Source organism: Pseudorca crassidens, chromosome 2 (assembly GCF_039906515.1).
Source record: "Pseudorca crassidens isolate mPseCra1 chromosome 2, mPseCra1.hap1, whole genome shotgun sequence".
Lineage (NCBI taxonomy): Eukaryota > Metazoa > Chordata > Mammalia > Artiodactyla > Delphinidae > Pseudorca > Pseudorca crassidens.
This window is the reverse complement of record NC_090297.1, coordinates 42,514,840-42,528,758: the sequence shown is the minus strand read 5'-3', so window position 1 is coordinate 42,528,758 and position 13,919 is coordinate 42,514,840. Positions and strand designations below refer to the sequence as shown.

General features: G+C 36.5%; 1 protein-coding gene across 2 annotated transcripts in view; it reads left to right on the top strand.

The window, feature by feature from the left end:
- Positions 1 to 11,564, top strand: part of EPS15 (epidermal growth factor receptor pathway substrate 15) — a 164,956-nt gene extending 153,392 nt beyond the window's left edge. For both annotated transcript variants that reach the window (XM_067726095.1, XM_067726094.1), the window contains exons 22-25: positions 2,456 to 2,532; positions 3,878 to 4,040; positions 6,568 to 6,761; positions 9,100 to 11,564. In XM_067726095.1, coding sequence (XP_067582196.1) covers positions 2,456 to 2,532; positions 3,878 to 4,040; positions 6,568 to 6,761; positions 9,100 to 9,246 — 581 coding nt within the window. In that variant the 3' untranslated portion in view covers positions 9,247 to 11,564. The remainder of the gene's footprint in view (positions 1 to 2,455; positions 2,533 to 3,877; positions 4,041 to 6,567; positions 6,762 to 9,099) is intronic.
- Positions 11,565 to 13,919: the final 2,355 nt, after the last annotated feature.

Genomic DNA, 13,919 nt, shown 5'->3' with positions numbered 1-13,919 from the left:
GCAATCCCACTACTGGGCATATACCCTGAGAAAACCATAATTCAAAAAGAGTCAGGTACCACAATGTTCATTGAAGCTCTATTTACAATAACCAGGACATGGAAGCAACCTAAGTGTTCATGGACAGATGAATGGATAAAGAAGGTGTGGCACGTATATACAATGGAATATTACTCAGCCATAAAAAGAAACGAAGTGAGGTGGATGGACCTAGAGTCTGTCATACAGAGTGAAGTCAGTCAGAAAGAGAAAAACAAATACCGTATGCTAACACATATATATGGAATCTAAAAAAAAAAAAAAATGTTCTGAAGAACCTAAAGGCAGGACAGGAATAAAGATGCAGACATAGAGAATGGACTTGAGGACACGGGGAGGGGGAAGGGTAAGCTGGGACAAAGTAAGAGAGTGGCATGGACATACATATACTACCAAATGTAAAATAGATAGCTAGCGGGAAGCAGCCACATAGCACAGGGAGATCAGCTTTGTGACCACCTAGAGGGGTGCTATAGGGAGGGTGGGAGGGAGACGCAAGTGGGAGGAGATATGGGGATATATGTATATGTATAACTGGTTCACTTTGTTATAAAGCAGAAACTAACACACCATTGTAAAGCAATTATACTCCAATAAAGATGTTAAAAAAATACTCTAGTAACCTACATGTAGCGTATTCTTCATATACAAGTGTCATGTTTTTTATTAGTGTCTTTCACAATGTACACTTCATAATATTTCAGTCAAACCTGACCTAACTCAGCAGTGTTGTCACATGTGTTATGACTGCTTGTAACAGCTGTGGTACCATGGCAGAGCAAAAGCGTGAAGCAGATTTTTCAGTCCGTCAAGTGAAATGAGCCCAACTCCTTTTCCATCATTACCTTTATACCAATCAGGAGAGCGTCTGCATCCTGCTCAGGCTGTGCCTCAGCTGCCACTGCATCGGGAATTACAGGAAGAGGAGGAGAAAGAAGGGAAAGCCTGAAACAGCACGCATGACTAGGCAGGACCTGAGGCTGTGGGACGCAGCAGATATGTAGTAATACAAAACCATCTTTTATGGCTAAAGCTGTAGGATTTCCTGTAAGTCTGGACTCTCAACATCCTCTTCAGGTTCAGAGTTATTGGTGTGTCCCTAAAGGACTGATTTTCTCTGTGCTTCTACCCACCTCATGACTGTCTTGGTGACAAGAAAAAGATAATGTGTATCTTCCTTGCCCCTCTTCTGTTTATGTCCATGGTGTACTCACTGTTAGAGGTAAGGGCACACTTTACACATTTAAATGAGTGGGTGAGCACACTTTGTCCTAAAACTGATTTGATGTAAAGATGAGTTAAGGAAGAGCAAGGAGCATTTTTCTATGCATCTTTGCTCTGTCTTACCGTCTCTTTTGAGATTCACTTTCTTCTTCCTTTGTTTCTTTCTGCTTTCCTATATCAAGCAGCAATTCCTATAAATATTCTTTGACCTTATTGGTAGCCTTTATGCCTGAACAGACAAAAACTATCTCAAAGTAAGTCAGTTTGTTCCAGCTGAAAATGTTAGTCTATTTGTTAAGTGCACTATGATGGAACAGATAACTTCTCATGCCTGTGGAGCAGGGATTAAATACTGCTTTTGCAATGACTGTTCCTTCTGCCTGGAGTAGATTTCTCTCCCCCATCTCCATCTATTCAGCAGACTCCGTCCCTTATTTAAAAGACCTAGGTCAAATGTAATGGCTTATTTGATGCTTTTCCCGATTCTCCCAGCAGTTAATGGCTTCTACTACAGGTTTTTTATACCTCTCTAATAGCTCATTTAAGATTATTTTATTATTGTTTGTGTATATGTCTGTCACTATACTATGAACTTTTCAGACATAGGAACTCTATCTTCTTATTTTCTTCAGTTTTATATATGGCCAATGAATCTTTTTTGACCATTCGTTCTTTGTTGGATAAGTGTTATTCCTTGTTTTTAAGGACCTTACAATCTAGTAGGGGTGATATATCAATCACAGATAACCATAATACAAACTAGAATGCTGTCAGTGCCACAAAGAAGGAAGAAATCACTTCTTGCTGTGTGAATTAGAGATACCTAGGTTATTCTAGGCTTTGTGGTTATGGTAGTATTTGAAATGGACCTTGAAGGGTGTGTGTGAAATGTGGAATTAATGGTGTAGTTTTTTTTACTTCATGATGTCTTTATTAGAAATAGTTTAAGCACACGGGAGCTATATTATTTGACGTGTATTCCAAAGCCTTAAACACTTTACCTAGAGTTAGTTCACCTGTTTTTGATTCTTCAATGATTCATCCGTGTGTTAACTGTCTTTGTGGGCCTAAATTCAGGGATTAATATTTGGCATTCGATATTTTTCATTTGTCTGAATGTTACTAACCAAAAGAGGACATGAAATTTGATGTCTTTCTGTCCTATTGCATTGATTTTCTTTATTCATTTTAGCCACAGACCCCTTTGCTTCTGTTTTTGGAAATGAATCATTTGAAGATGGATTTGCTGACTTCAGCACATTGTCAAAGGTAATCTGCAATACTTAGTAGGAAAGTAAAATATACTGTGTTTCCACCAAAGGAGTGATCCTTTCTTTTGATTTTATAACCTGACCCTCACAGAGGTTGCAACTTGATTTCAGTAAGGCACAGCAAACATTGATTTCAGACAGAAATGAAATATAAGATGTAATCAAAGTAGACATTTCTGTGCACAAAGACAATGGTGATGGTACAGATAATTATAATTTTCTACTGGCAGGTCTGCTCAACAACTTTAAGAGTCTTCTGTCTTTTTAAATATGTTTCTTCCAATTGAACTACATTTTCCCCCTGTTGACTGTCTGGGTCAATAGCTGTAAAATCTGGACATTCATTCCATCCTCTCTGTACTGATTGCTTGATTTTATGTTCTGAGACTGTTAAGGTTAGTATTAAGATAATTAATAGCCCAGCAGTATTAGGTAGTGGACTATATATGTCAACTACCTATTTTCCAATGTAGCCCTAGGATTGATTCAGGCCAAAAGAGTAAACTTAGAGTATATGTCACACTGTCTCTATCATTGGTTCTCAACTGGGTGTTATTCCCCCCACCCCCACCCCCCAGGAAACATTTGGCAATGTCTAGAGACATTTTCGGTTGTCACAGCTGAGGAGGAGGGCTGTTCATATGTAGTGGATAGAGACCAGGGATGTTGTGCAACACCCTGTCCAGTGCCACAACACAGAGCTATATCCAGCCCAAAATGTCAGCATGCTTCTTTAGAGAAACACTGGCCTAAACTGTAATATCCGATTCATTATAGAAAAGTGAATCTTTCATTACTCCATGTATTAGAGAGGCCAGGTCTTCAGACCCACAATAAGACTTATGCCATGGGATCAGTTTGCTTAAAAAACAAAATTGACTTTCAGGTTGTCTTTAATGTTTTTTAAGATGCCATTTTCTTTGACTTTAGTATTAAATCTTTCCTATATTTAAGTGCATTGGCAAGTGTGGAATCAGTATTTTTTCCTTTATCATTTGGATCAGATAGTCACTTGAGGAAAAATATATTAGTCTCTTTATAAAGGGCCTCAATGGTTTTGTATCACCTGAATCTTAATAAACCTTTAATCCAGAGTTGGCTTGTTTTGGTACGATCTGTTGCTCTTAATAAGTAGTGATGTTATAATCACTACTCATATAGAAAAATTAAAAAATTTTTTTCCATTTTGGTTCTGAATGCAAAGGTTAAAATGTTAGTGCTCTCAGAATTGAAATAAATAAAGCTGCGTAATACTGAAGATCACTCTTCCAAATGCTCCATAACCGCGTACGGTTTGGTTGGCATAATATATATAACCATGAGTAATTTCTTTTCAAACAAAGGTCAACAATGAAGATCCTTTTAGTTCATCCACATCAAGCTCCATCAGCAGTATGGTCATTACAAAAAATATGCTTGAGGAAACATCCATCAAAACTGAAGATGTACCCCCAGCACTGCCACCAAAGATTGGAACTCCAACAAGACCCTGCCCACCACCACCTGGTATGAGAGTTGATACCTTTCCTAAATCAACTACTTCCTTTTTCTTTCTGAAAAGTATTGTGTGGGCCTTATTTGTAGACTTTATATAAAGGGCCTTAAACAAAACAAGTCCAAAAACACAGCAGAAGCCTGCTGCTATCATCTGTTCTGATCTTAATGCAGAATTACAGATATGTGCCTAAGAAGCCAGCCTGTGTAACTGTCATGAACTATTTTTCTAGCAAGAGCTAATTTCTCTTTAAATCATTTTAGAGAGGCAGTAAATGAAAAAAGGAAAGTACCAATGAAATCTCTTACTTTTTGGAAGCTCATTGATTACCATTTGAACAACAGTTTCCTGTGCTTTGGTATTTTAATAAATTTCTATAAGCAAAGATTAATTTGAAGTCCCTTTCTTTTTCCTGCTAAATGTGAAGTCTTCCTTAAGTCCTTTAATGTGAGAATATATGGCCTTTTTGGTATCCAGAATTCAGCTTTTCGGTATCAGAATTTTAAAAGAAAGTATTGTTTTTCTTGAAGGAAAATATGATTTTACTTGACTTGATAAGAGACTCCTTTATTTTATAAAAGTGATGTTTTTGGTCTAGAAACAAATTCTTACTATTCTTATTTTTTTTTTGTTTTGTTTAGCACTGTAAAGAAAAAGGGGTTTTGTTTGTTTGTTTTTAATGAAGATAATAAAGTTCATGAGAAGTGGTAAAAAGGCAATCCCCTGAATAGTTGTAGTGCTACTTGTGAGAAGACACATCTGGTACATTATTGTTTTAACCATATGTCATTCCGTGGTAAATTTTCAGCCTCAGTAGTTCTAGAATATTATTCTTGCCTTTTCATAATAGCCTCCCTATGGTATTTCTTGGGCAGATTTTTTTTTCTTCTTTGATTTAAAGAATTGCAAATAAAATTGTTAATACCCAGCTACCTGTTGAAAAATCAGGTGAACTGAACTGAACTCCTTTTATCTTTTAAGGAAAAGTAGCCTGTATCATACATTACTAGAGAGTAAGGTTGTCAGAATATATTTTTTAAAAATGATAGTTAATGTGCTCATTTAAGTTTTATACCAGTAAGGTGCCAATAGTGAAGTTATTTTTAAAATCCTACGTAATATACTAGTGCTGTAACTAAATCTAAGACTTCAGCAAAGTGAGTATATATCACTGTAGAAAAATCAAGGAAAGAAAGATGGTTTGTTGAACTGCAGCTTAAAGATCTGGGTTCTAATTCTGGATATTCTCTGACTAGCTCTATGATCTTGAGTGTGTAACTTCATATGTCTGAACCTCAGCTATCTGAGCTATTAGATGGTGGCATTAATTCTAATGTTGCCTACCTTCACAGCATTGTGGAAGGATCCTTTGAGATATGAGATGTGAACACCTTTTGTAAGCTGCTACAGTGCCAGAAAGAATCTGTTGTTATGATTGCTCTTACCAGCTTAACACATCTTTAGGAAAATATATATATTTGAAGATATTTTAGCACCTGTTCTTATTATCCTTTCTGCAGGATGTACTGAGTTTAAGCCTTTAAAATTAGAAAGCTTGTTTGAAAATGGTGCTGAATTAATGAGCAACAGTATGCTGTTTGGTAAAAGATTTAGTTGATCAGCACCCACGAAGATTTAGGGCCTGGGCTTCAAAGCATTCTCTTTATTCTTCAGTTTGAAATATTGTAATAGCAAGAAATAGGTGGGCTTTACCAAGGTAGTTTTTAATTTCATGCTCCCAGGTGTTACATATAGATCCAGAGGAAAATCAGAAGAATATTAGCATTTTTCAAAGCTCATTTGCCCTTCCTGCCACTAGTGGATAACTGTATCAGGCAGAGGTTATCACAGCAGAGGCCGTTTTTGTCATTATTCTTTGTCATTCTCCTGCTGTTTTGTCCATTCCTCTCTCTTTTCTTGGGAACATGCTGCTTTGGAGAAGAGAAGGTCAACTCTCTGGGCAGATAAGATTCCCGGCCCGGGCTTCCCTGGTGGCGCAGTGGTTGAGAGTCCGCCTGCCAATGCAGGGGACACGGGTTCGAGCCCTGGTCTGGGAAGATCCCACATGCCGCGAAGCAACTAGGCCCGTGAGCCACAACTACTGAGCCTGCGCGTCTGGAGCCTGTGCTCCGCAACAAGAGAGGCCGCGACAGTGAGAGGCCCGCGCACCACGATGAAGAGTAGCCCCCGCTCGCCGCAACTAGAGAAAGCCCTCGCACAGAAACGAAGACCCAACACAGCCAAAAATAAATAAATAAAATTAAAAAAAAAAAAAAAAAAGATTCCCGGCCCATTTCCCCCCTTCTTTGCTATTTTTCCATTTAGCTACATAGAGCTAGAATATATTTGAGAGGTTGTGTGTGAAAATTTGAGGACATAGTGTTGGTTGTAATAGTTTAAGACCATATTAAGAATGTATTTGAGGTACTGACCCCCATTCCCCACCCCCAGCTCTTTAATGCTCCCTGTGTTCATGTTCTTGTGTGTTTGTGTTTGCCATATTTGCTGGTTGAATTAATTGTAATGATTTTGATCCAGGGAAAAGACCCATCAACAAATTGGATTCTTCTGATCCCTTTAAACTGAATGATCCATTTCAGCCTTTCCCAGGCAATGATAGCCCCAAAGAAAAAGATCCTGATATGTTTTGTGATCCATTCACTTCTTCTTCTTCTACTACTACCACTACCAGTAAAGAGGCTGACCCAAGCAATTTTGCTAACTTCAGTGCTGTAAGTACTGTGAATGGGCTGTTTGGGGGAAAATCTTTCCATTTACAGTTTAAAGAGTTTTCAAAGATTATTTTGGAGTCTGCCAAATTTGCATTATTTCAACTAAATTTACCAATATGTTAAAAATGATCTTTATTCTTCCCTCAACCAAAAAATCTCTGTTTGATTCTGTTTGCTGGTTCTAAAAGTATTTCATTGCGCAAATGATTTTTGTAGTCTTAATTCTTGGGTTATATACCAGTTGTTTTGCAAAACCCTTCTCTTGATCTTGGTAAACAATATAAATAAAATTCTGACAGTTATTATTTTGCAAATTGTTATGGATGATGGGCCATTAGAGAGTCATTTGCTGTCTGCCCTCTGGATGAATAATGCCAATAATGAGTTTGTGTATTTGTAACTGTGTTTGTGTGTTTGTGTATAAAGCCTTGATGATTTCTGGAGACCAGTCAACAATTATGAGAGGATAGGTCCAGGAATTCTTTGAATTGAAAATAAAACTCTGGTTTCATATAATAGTGTTCCTAAAAAGTAAATGTTGGTTTTATTAAATAAATATGATTGTTAAGAGCTAAACAATCTTTAATTATTTGGGGGGCTCTAATTCACTAGCATTCCATATTTACTCTGCATCCTCCCAGAGCTGACTAACATAGGCAGGCCAGTAAAGACAATAGAAGAGTTCTGTGACAAGACCATAGGCAGGGTCTATAAGATCACAGAAATGGGGCAACCAACTTGAAGTGTCACTCTGGAGGGACGGACATTAAGCAATGACATGTATTCCATCATTATTTAGATAAAAACAAGGCTTTTTTTTTTTTTTTTTTAAATTCTTAGAGTAACTAACAGTGTTTCATTTTCCCAGATGTTTTTTCAGGTAAAATGACCTTCATTATCGCTATTTTATAACAAAGCAATTTTCCTCTACTTAATACCTTAAGCACTTGAGATGATTTTAGAAATAAGAGATCTAGTGGCCAGGTGACTCTGACCACAATCTGCCTAATGTCTCCCTCAGTGTAGCATTGGGTCCCTCAACCCGTCACTTTATCCCTGCAGCCATTTCTAGTTAGAAAGGAGGTAGGCAGGAATCTGTATGCAACTAAGGCAGACAGAATTAGTCTCAGCTACCCAGCTTTTGACTCTGTACTCTTTAAGTTTCAGTGGCTTCCTCTGAATGTAAAGGAGCAGAATAGGAATCAATATTTTGAATACTGGAAAACAGAGAGTGTCAGAATTATACTGCCTTTTATTAGATGGAATTTGAGTTGTTTCAAGCAGAGAATCCAGAATTGCTCTTCTTAGTATAATCCTCTTAATATAAAATAACCTTCTGGCAGTTTGTGGCATTTAATATCTTAAATATGATTTCAGCAAGTCAAAACCTGGTTGGAATGAGTCTTGAACAATAGCTAAGGCATTTTGCTTATTTCATATTCCAGAATCTCAGTATAGTATAATATTAAGCAGCTCATAATAAAAATGTCTTCTTTTTTTAATTATGAAAGATTTGTTAAGTATTATAAGTTTCAAAGGCCCTCTAATTCCCTAGGGGAAAAGCTACCATTTTCAAAAAGCCTGACAGTTTCTTTCACTTCATCCTATTATGGTATTCATCCTGTTATGGTATTCCTCTTATGACAGGACTTGAAACCGGGTAGAATTTTTTTATTTAGTATCTGCCACGGTTGCTCTTTCAGGTGGATAAGTGTATTTCCTTGACTTAATAATTACCAGCATTAAGGTTTTATTTAGACTAGGTCAAAAAGTTCTCAATGTCTACTGAATTCTTTATAATGCATTAAAAAAATTGATCAGGTTCACATCTTATTTAGTATATCCAGTACTCTTATTTTATGTTTAACAAAATTTATGTATGTATAGATATTCTTTGCTTCATAATTTTTCTGTACCTGAAGGGCTAGGATAAGGTAGGAAATCACCAGTGGGATTAAGTTGAAAATGATTTATCATGTGAGGATACTCACTGAAGTTGAAGTAGTAAATGTTTCACATTAGATAAAAATGCTAGCCCTCTCCTGTTTTTAAATCTCCTGATTCACCTTAAGAATTTCCACTTTTTAAAAAAATGATGTTTAATGTTCAGTTTTATAGACTATCTGTAGACTGCATTAATTTTTAAGATTAAATCATATTTTAATAACTGATTAAATGTGTTTTCAGAAAAAAAATTAACAATTAACAGGACTATTTACAGAGTCCTTCAGAAGGTGAAACAAATAGTTAAATATCATTTCGTAAAAGTTCTTTTTCCTTCTTGTGTTTGTTCTGCTCATGAATTTATTCGTTTGTTCATTTGTCTTTTAAATGGCAGTATCCCTCTGAAGAAGATATGATTGAGTGGGCCAAGAGGGAAAGTGAGAAAGAGGAAGAGCAGAGGCTTGCCCGACTGAATCAGCAAGAGCAAGAAGACTTAGAACTGGCTATTGCACTCAGCAAATCTGAAATATCAGAAGCATGAAGAATTTTCCTGTTCTTTGTCAATCACACAATACTCTTCTTCCTGAATACTGAAGCTATTTACAGTGTGTATCAAAACTACCTATGAGCATGGGAATACAAAAGGTTTGAGATTCCTGTAAATGTGACAAAAGTTTTTGTTTTTTTTAAACTCCATTTCAGATTTGTCCTTTTTTTCCCCCTGTAAAAGCGGTAACCCAGATAACTTCACCTAGGCCCCCGTTCTGGTGTGCATTTAGTGTGAGCTTTTGCCTGCCTGTGCTACTTTTACTTGGAAAGCTAGAGCACCCAAGCTTCTGCCTTCTGGAATATAGAGAAATAGTTTCATCCCTTTGCTACCCTTGTTCTGTAGTTACTCTGATGATAGCCAGTGGGGTTCTTAAAGTTGGCAGTATTCTCCCCTAATTTAAATGGTTGAAAGAGGGGAAGGGAAAGAACATCCTATTTCTTTTATGACAGAGCAAGTTGGCTAGTTTAAAGTACATGTTTGTATTTCCTTATAATCAAAATACTGTTCAATTTGTTTTTTATAGACAAGAAAAAATATTTTGCATAAATTGACTCCACTATCGAAAAAGGGATGCTTTAGATTGAACCATTATAGCTTCAGACTCAATCTTTTCCTAAATAAAAACTTTAAAGCCTCATGTGTGAAATATATTTAAAATTTTCTTCTCTGGACTTAGGGAATTTTAGATAAACACATACCTCTCCATAATTTTAAGCACTAGAGGGTGGAGAAAAATTACCACTTAAAATATACCCATCAATATAAGGTAAGCAAAAATCTTAACCTGGCAGCCATTCTGCCACTGCCATGGCACTGTCCTCTTTAGTTCATGGTAGGTTTATTTTTCTACTTTTGCAGAAGAAACTTTAGCAGGCTAGAACTGGAAGGTACTTTAACTTTTTGTATACATATATATATTTTTTTTCTTTAATGAAGGTTCAGTTACTTGAAATGTAAAAACATTCACTGAATACAACTGAAAAAAGTGACATGTATTAAATCATATTATTCCTTTTTGTCCATTTTTGTGGATTAAAATAGTTTATTCTCTTTGTGTTTTTCACCTACAAAATTGGCAGGCTAGCAAAAAAATTTTGTGTTTTTTAATTGGGAGAGAAGAGACCTGCCAAATTATCGAAGCTCTTTATGTGTTAAAAGCCTATCTCCTGTAAAATTGACCTAGCAGACAAGCTGAATTTAAAATGGACTGTGAAGTAGGCTGTAAATTGTAATCTTATTTTTTTTTAACATGAGTCAGTGATTTAGATAATGTATTGAAAACCAAGATAAAGGAAAATGCACCTAAAAACTAATTAAATATCTCTGTGGTTACCAAGTCAAGGTGGTATTGATCTGTGTTAATCAGAGTAACTTGTTGCCTAGCCTATGAATAAATTCCAAAATATCCAGTTTATTTCATCTTGAAATGGTGCTTTTTTTCTCTCCACACACAATTGAATTGCTGCAGTTTAAAACAAATTTGAACCACTTTCTTGCACTGTTAGCTTTTTTCTACTTTTATAGATTAAAACATTTCAGCATAAAAGTCATACGTATGAAGCAAGGGCTGAATCATAATCACAAGGGTTTAATTTTGATAAACTAATCCAGTTATAAGGATATACTGCAAAAGTTGATTGAGAAAGTAATATTGGGAGTTGTGAATGGTAGTGAGTTTTGGGTTTTTTTCTTCCCCTTAACACTTTAGGAAAAAGGTAAGTAGACTTGAACAACCTTCTTTTGCACTGGGAAAATGAACAGATGTTTGAAATGGTTTTAAAATATTTTTTTTAATTAAAAGAACACTCTGGAAAGTACTAAATATCTGTAACTTATAAACACCAACTTTCGATGTAATAAGTATACCTTAATCTTATGTGTGTTTAACTGGATTACATAGATTCTTTTATTAAAATATGTATACTCAGTGGACCAATATAATATATTAAAGTATGTATTTTATATATATATATATATATATATATATATATATATATATATATATATATATATAAATCTCCATGCTCACTTGTGTAGGATGAATGTCTTAGAGTCATTTATGATTATATTTTATGTTGTTGACTCTGGCTCCAGAGCCTGTGCTTGAAAGGACAGATAAGTATTCCTGAGAGCTAAGTGGCACTACTTATGAAGTTTTAACCATCTTCTGCCTACTTGTTCAGGTTTATTTGAGTTCTCTTTATAGAATTTTCTCTTATGTTTCAAACTTCTAAACTGTAGCCTGTAATTATGAGAACAATAAACTTTAAATTATAATAAACCATACTATCCATACATCCTATCTGAAATGGAGTTTTGCACGATTCTCTGTTATGTCCATGCTGTGTCTAAGGAGGGGTAGGCATACAATCAGCACAGATTAATATGTGTAAAGTGCTTGAGACAGTACTTGGTATAGAATAAAATACTCAATAAATGTTAACTATTTTTTAGTTGACATGTCCTGTTTTTTTGAAAGAAAGATAGGAAACAGGTATGCATAGAAACAGCGCCTGAAACGTGGGTGGTGTGTATGTATTTGTTGAATGAGGATTTGTGAGATGGACTCTAGGAGGGCACTGTGGTGTGAAAAATTCAGACAACCCTGGTCTGCCATTTTTAGGAAAGATGACTTTGACAAAGTTACTTAGCCTCCCTGAACCTCATTTTCTTCTTCTAATGAACATCTTAATACCCAACTCACAGGATTGTTCTGAATGATTTGAGTTTGACAGCTTTTTAATATTATTTATTTTAATCAAACAAATGCAGCCATGTTATTATCAATAGTGAAAATAGCTATTGGTTATTGAATGCACTATACTAAGCACTTTATGTGTGTCTTCTTGTTTAATCTTCACAGAAGCCCTAAGTAGTACTATTATTATCGCCTGTTTTAGAAATAGGAAAAATGAGGCTCAAAAAAGTTAAAATAGGGCTTCCCTGGTGGCGCAGTGGTTGAGAGTCCGCCTGCCGATGCAGGGGACATGGGTTTGTGCCCCAGTCTGGGAAGATTCCACATGCTGCGGAGCAGCTGGGCCCGTGAGCCATGGCCGCTGAGCCTGCGTGTCCGGAGCCTGTGCTCTGCAACGGAAGAGGCCACAACAGTGAGAGGCCCGCGTACCGCAAAAAAAATAACACACACACAAAAAGTTAAAATAATATGCTTCAGATAATACTGCTAATAAGTAGATGAGCCAGGAATTGAACTCTGGTCTGTCTGATTCTAAAACATGATATTCTTTCCAGTTTACCGTGCTTTGTCTCCTTTTCTGTGAAAAAAATATTGCCTATAGGAAATGCTAGGAACAGGGCATGATAAATAATAACAGATAACATATATTGAGCTTCAGGCAGAATCCTTAGTGCTTTCCGTATATTATTTCATTTCATCCTTAGAAAAGTAACCCTGTAATGTATAGGTACTATTTTGTCTCCATTTCACAGAGGAGGTGCCCTAATTAGGCCACAGTTATGTAGCTAGTAAGTGACAGAGCTGGAATTTGAACCCAGAAGACTGGCTCTACTGTTTTGACCACTGCTCTCTATTCCTGTTAAAGGTGAGAAGCCAGAGGAGAACTATCATAAATAGAATAATCCATGTAATCTCTGCTCTTGAGGATTAATGAAATAAACCTACTACATAGCATGTGGCATCTTATAAAACATTTCCTAATTCATTTTCATATTTAATCTTTACCAGGATTTAGAACAGTTTTTGACACATGAAAGCACTCAACCATTGTAAGTTACCAATATTATGATAAATGATAAATCGGAACATAGGGGAGATAGCCAACCTTTCTTTTATTAAAGAAATACAAATTTTAAAACCACAAAAGCTGGCAAAAACAAAAAATAACTTATTAGTGCTGGCAAAGCTCTGGAAAGAATACATTAAAAGGTAGGCAAAGAGTAGATTTTGGAGAGTTTGCCACACAGATGGAGGGACAGGGCATTCTAGGCAGAGGCCATGGTTGTATAAAGAAAAAGTGGTAGGACACGACATAGTGTGCTAGCAAACAGCAAGAATTGAAGTAGTTCAGTGTAACTAGAGTTAGGTTTGTGGGCAAAAGAGTGAAGTATTTGTGTTTGTGTGTAAGAAAGGTCTCACTGGTAGTGATTTGGTGGATTGCTTTAGAAGGAAACCAGGTAAGGCAGGGAGAGCAGGTGAAGGCTGATGGAGTCATTCAGGTGAGATGGTAGGTACCTAAAATATGGCTGTGGCTGAGGCCCGAGAAAAGAGGATTGATTTAAGAGAATTATCAGGCCTTAGAGTCTGATTAGATATGGGTGGTGAGGGGAAGGGAGTGGTTGCAAACTTCAGCAAGCATCAGGATCACCTGGAGGGCTTGTTAAAGTACAGATTGTGGACCCCATCCCCAAAGTTTGTGATTTCAGTAGGTCTAGAGTGGGACCTAAGAATCTGAATTTCTGACAAGCTCCCAGATAATGCTGAAGTTGCTGGCCCAGGGACCTCGCTTCGAGAACCACTAGAATAGGGACTGACTTCCAGGTCTCTCTGTCCTCCTGCACGTCTTATTAGATGTACTCATTTCGTTTGCAGTGCTGTTGCACCTTGTCATTCTGTACTTGACCTGTTGCTTCTGCTTCATAGTGTAAAGCACCTCTAATCTTCCTTGTGGATAAAGAGAGTTTTTAAA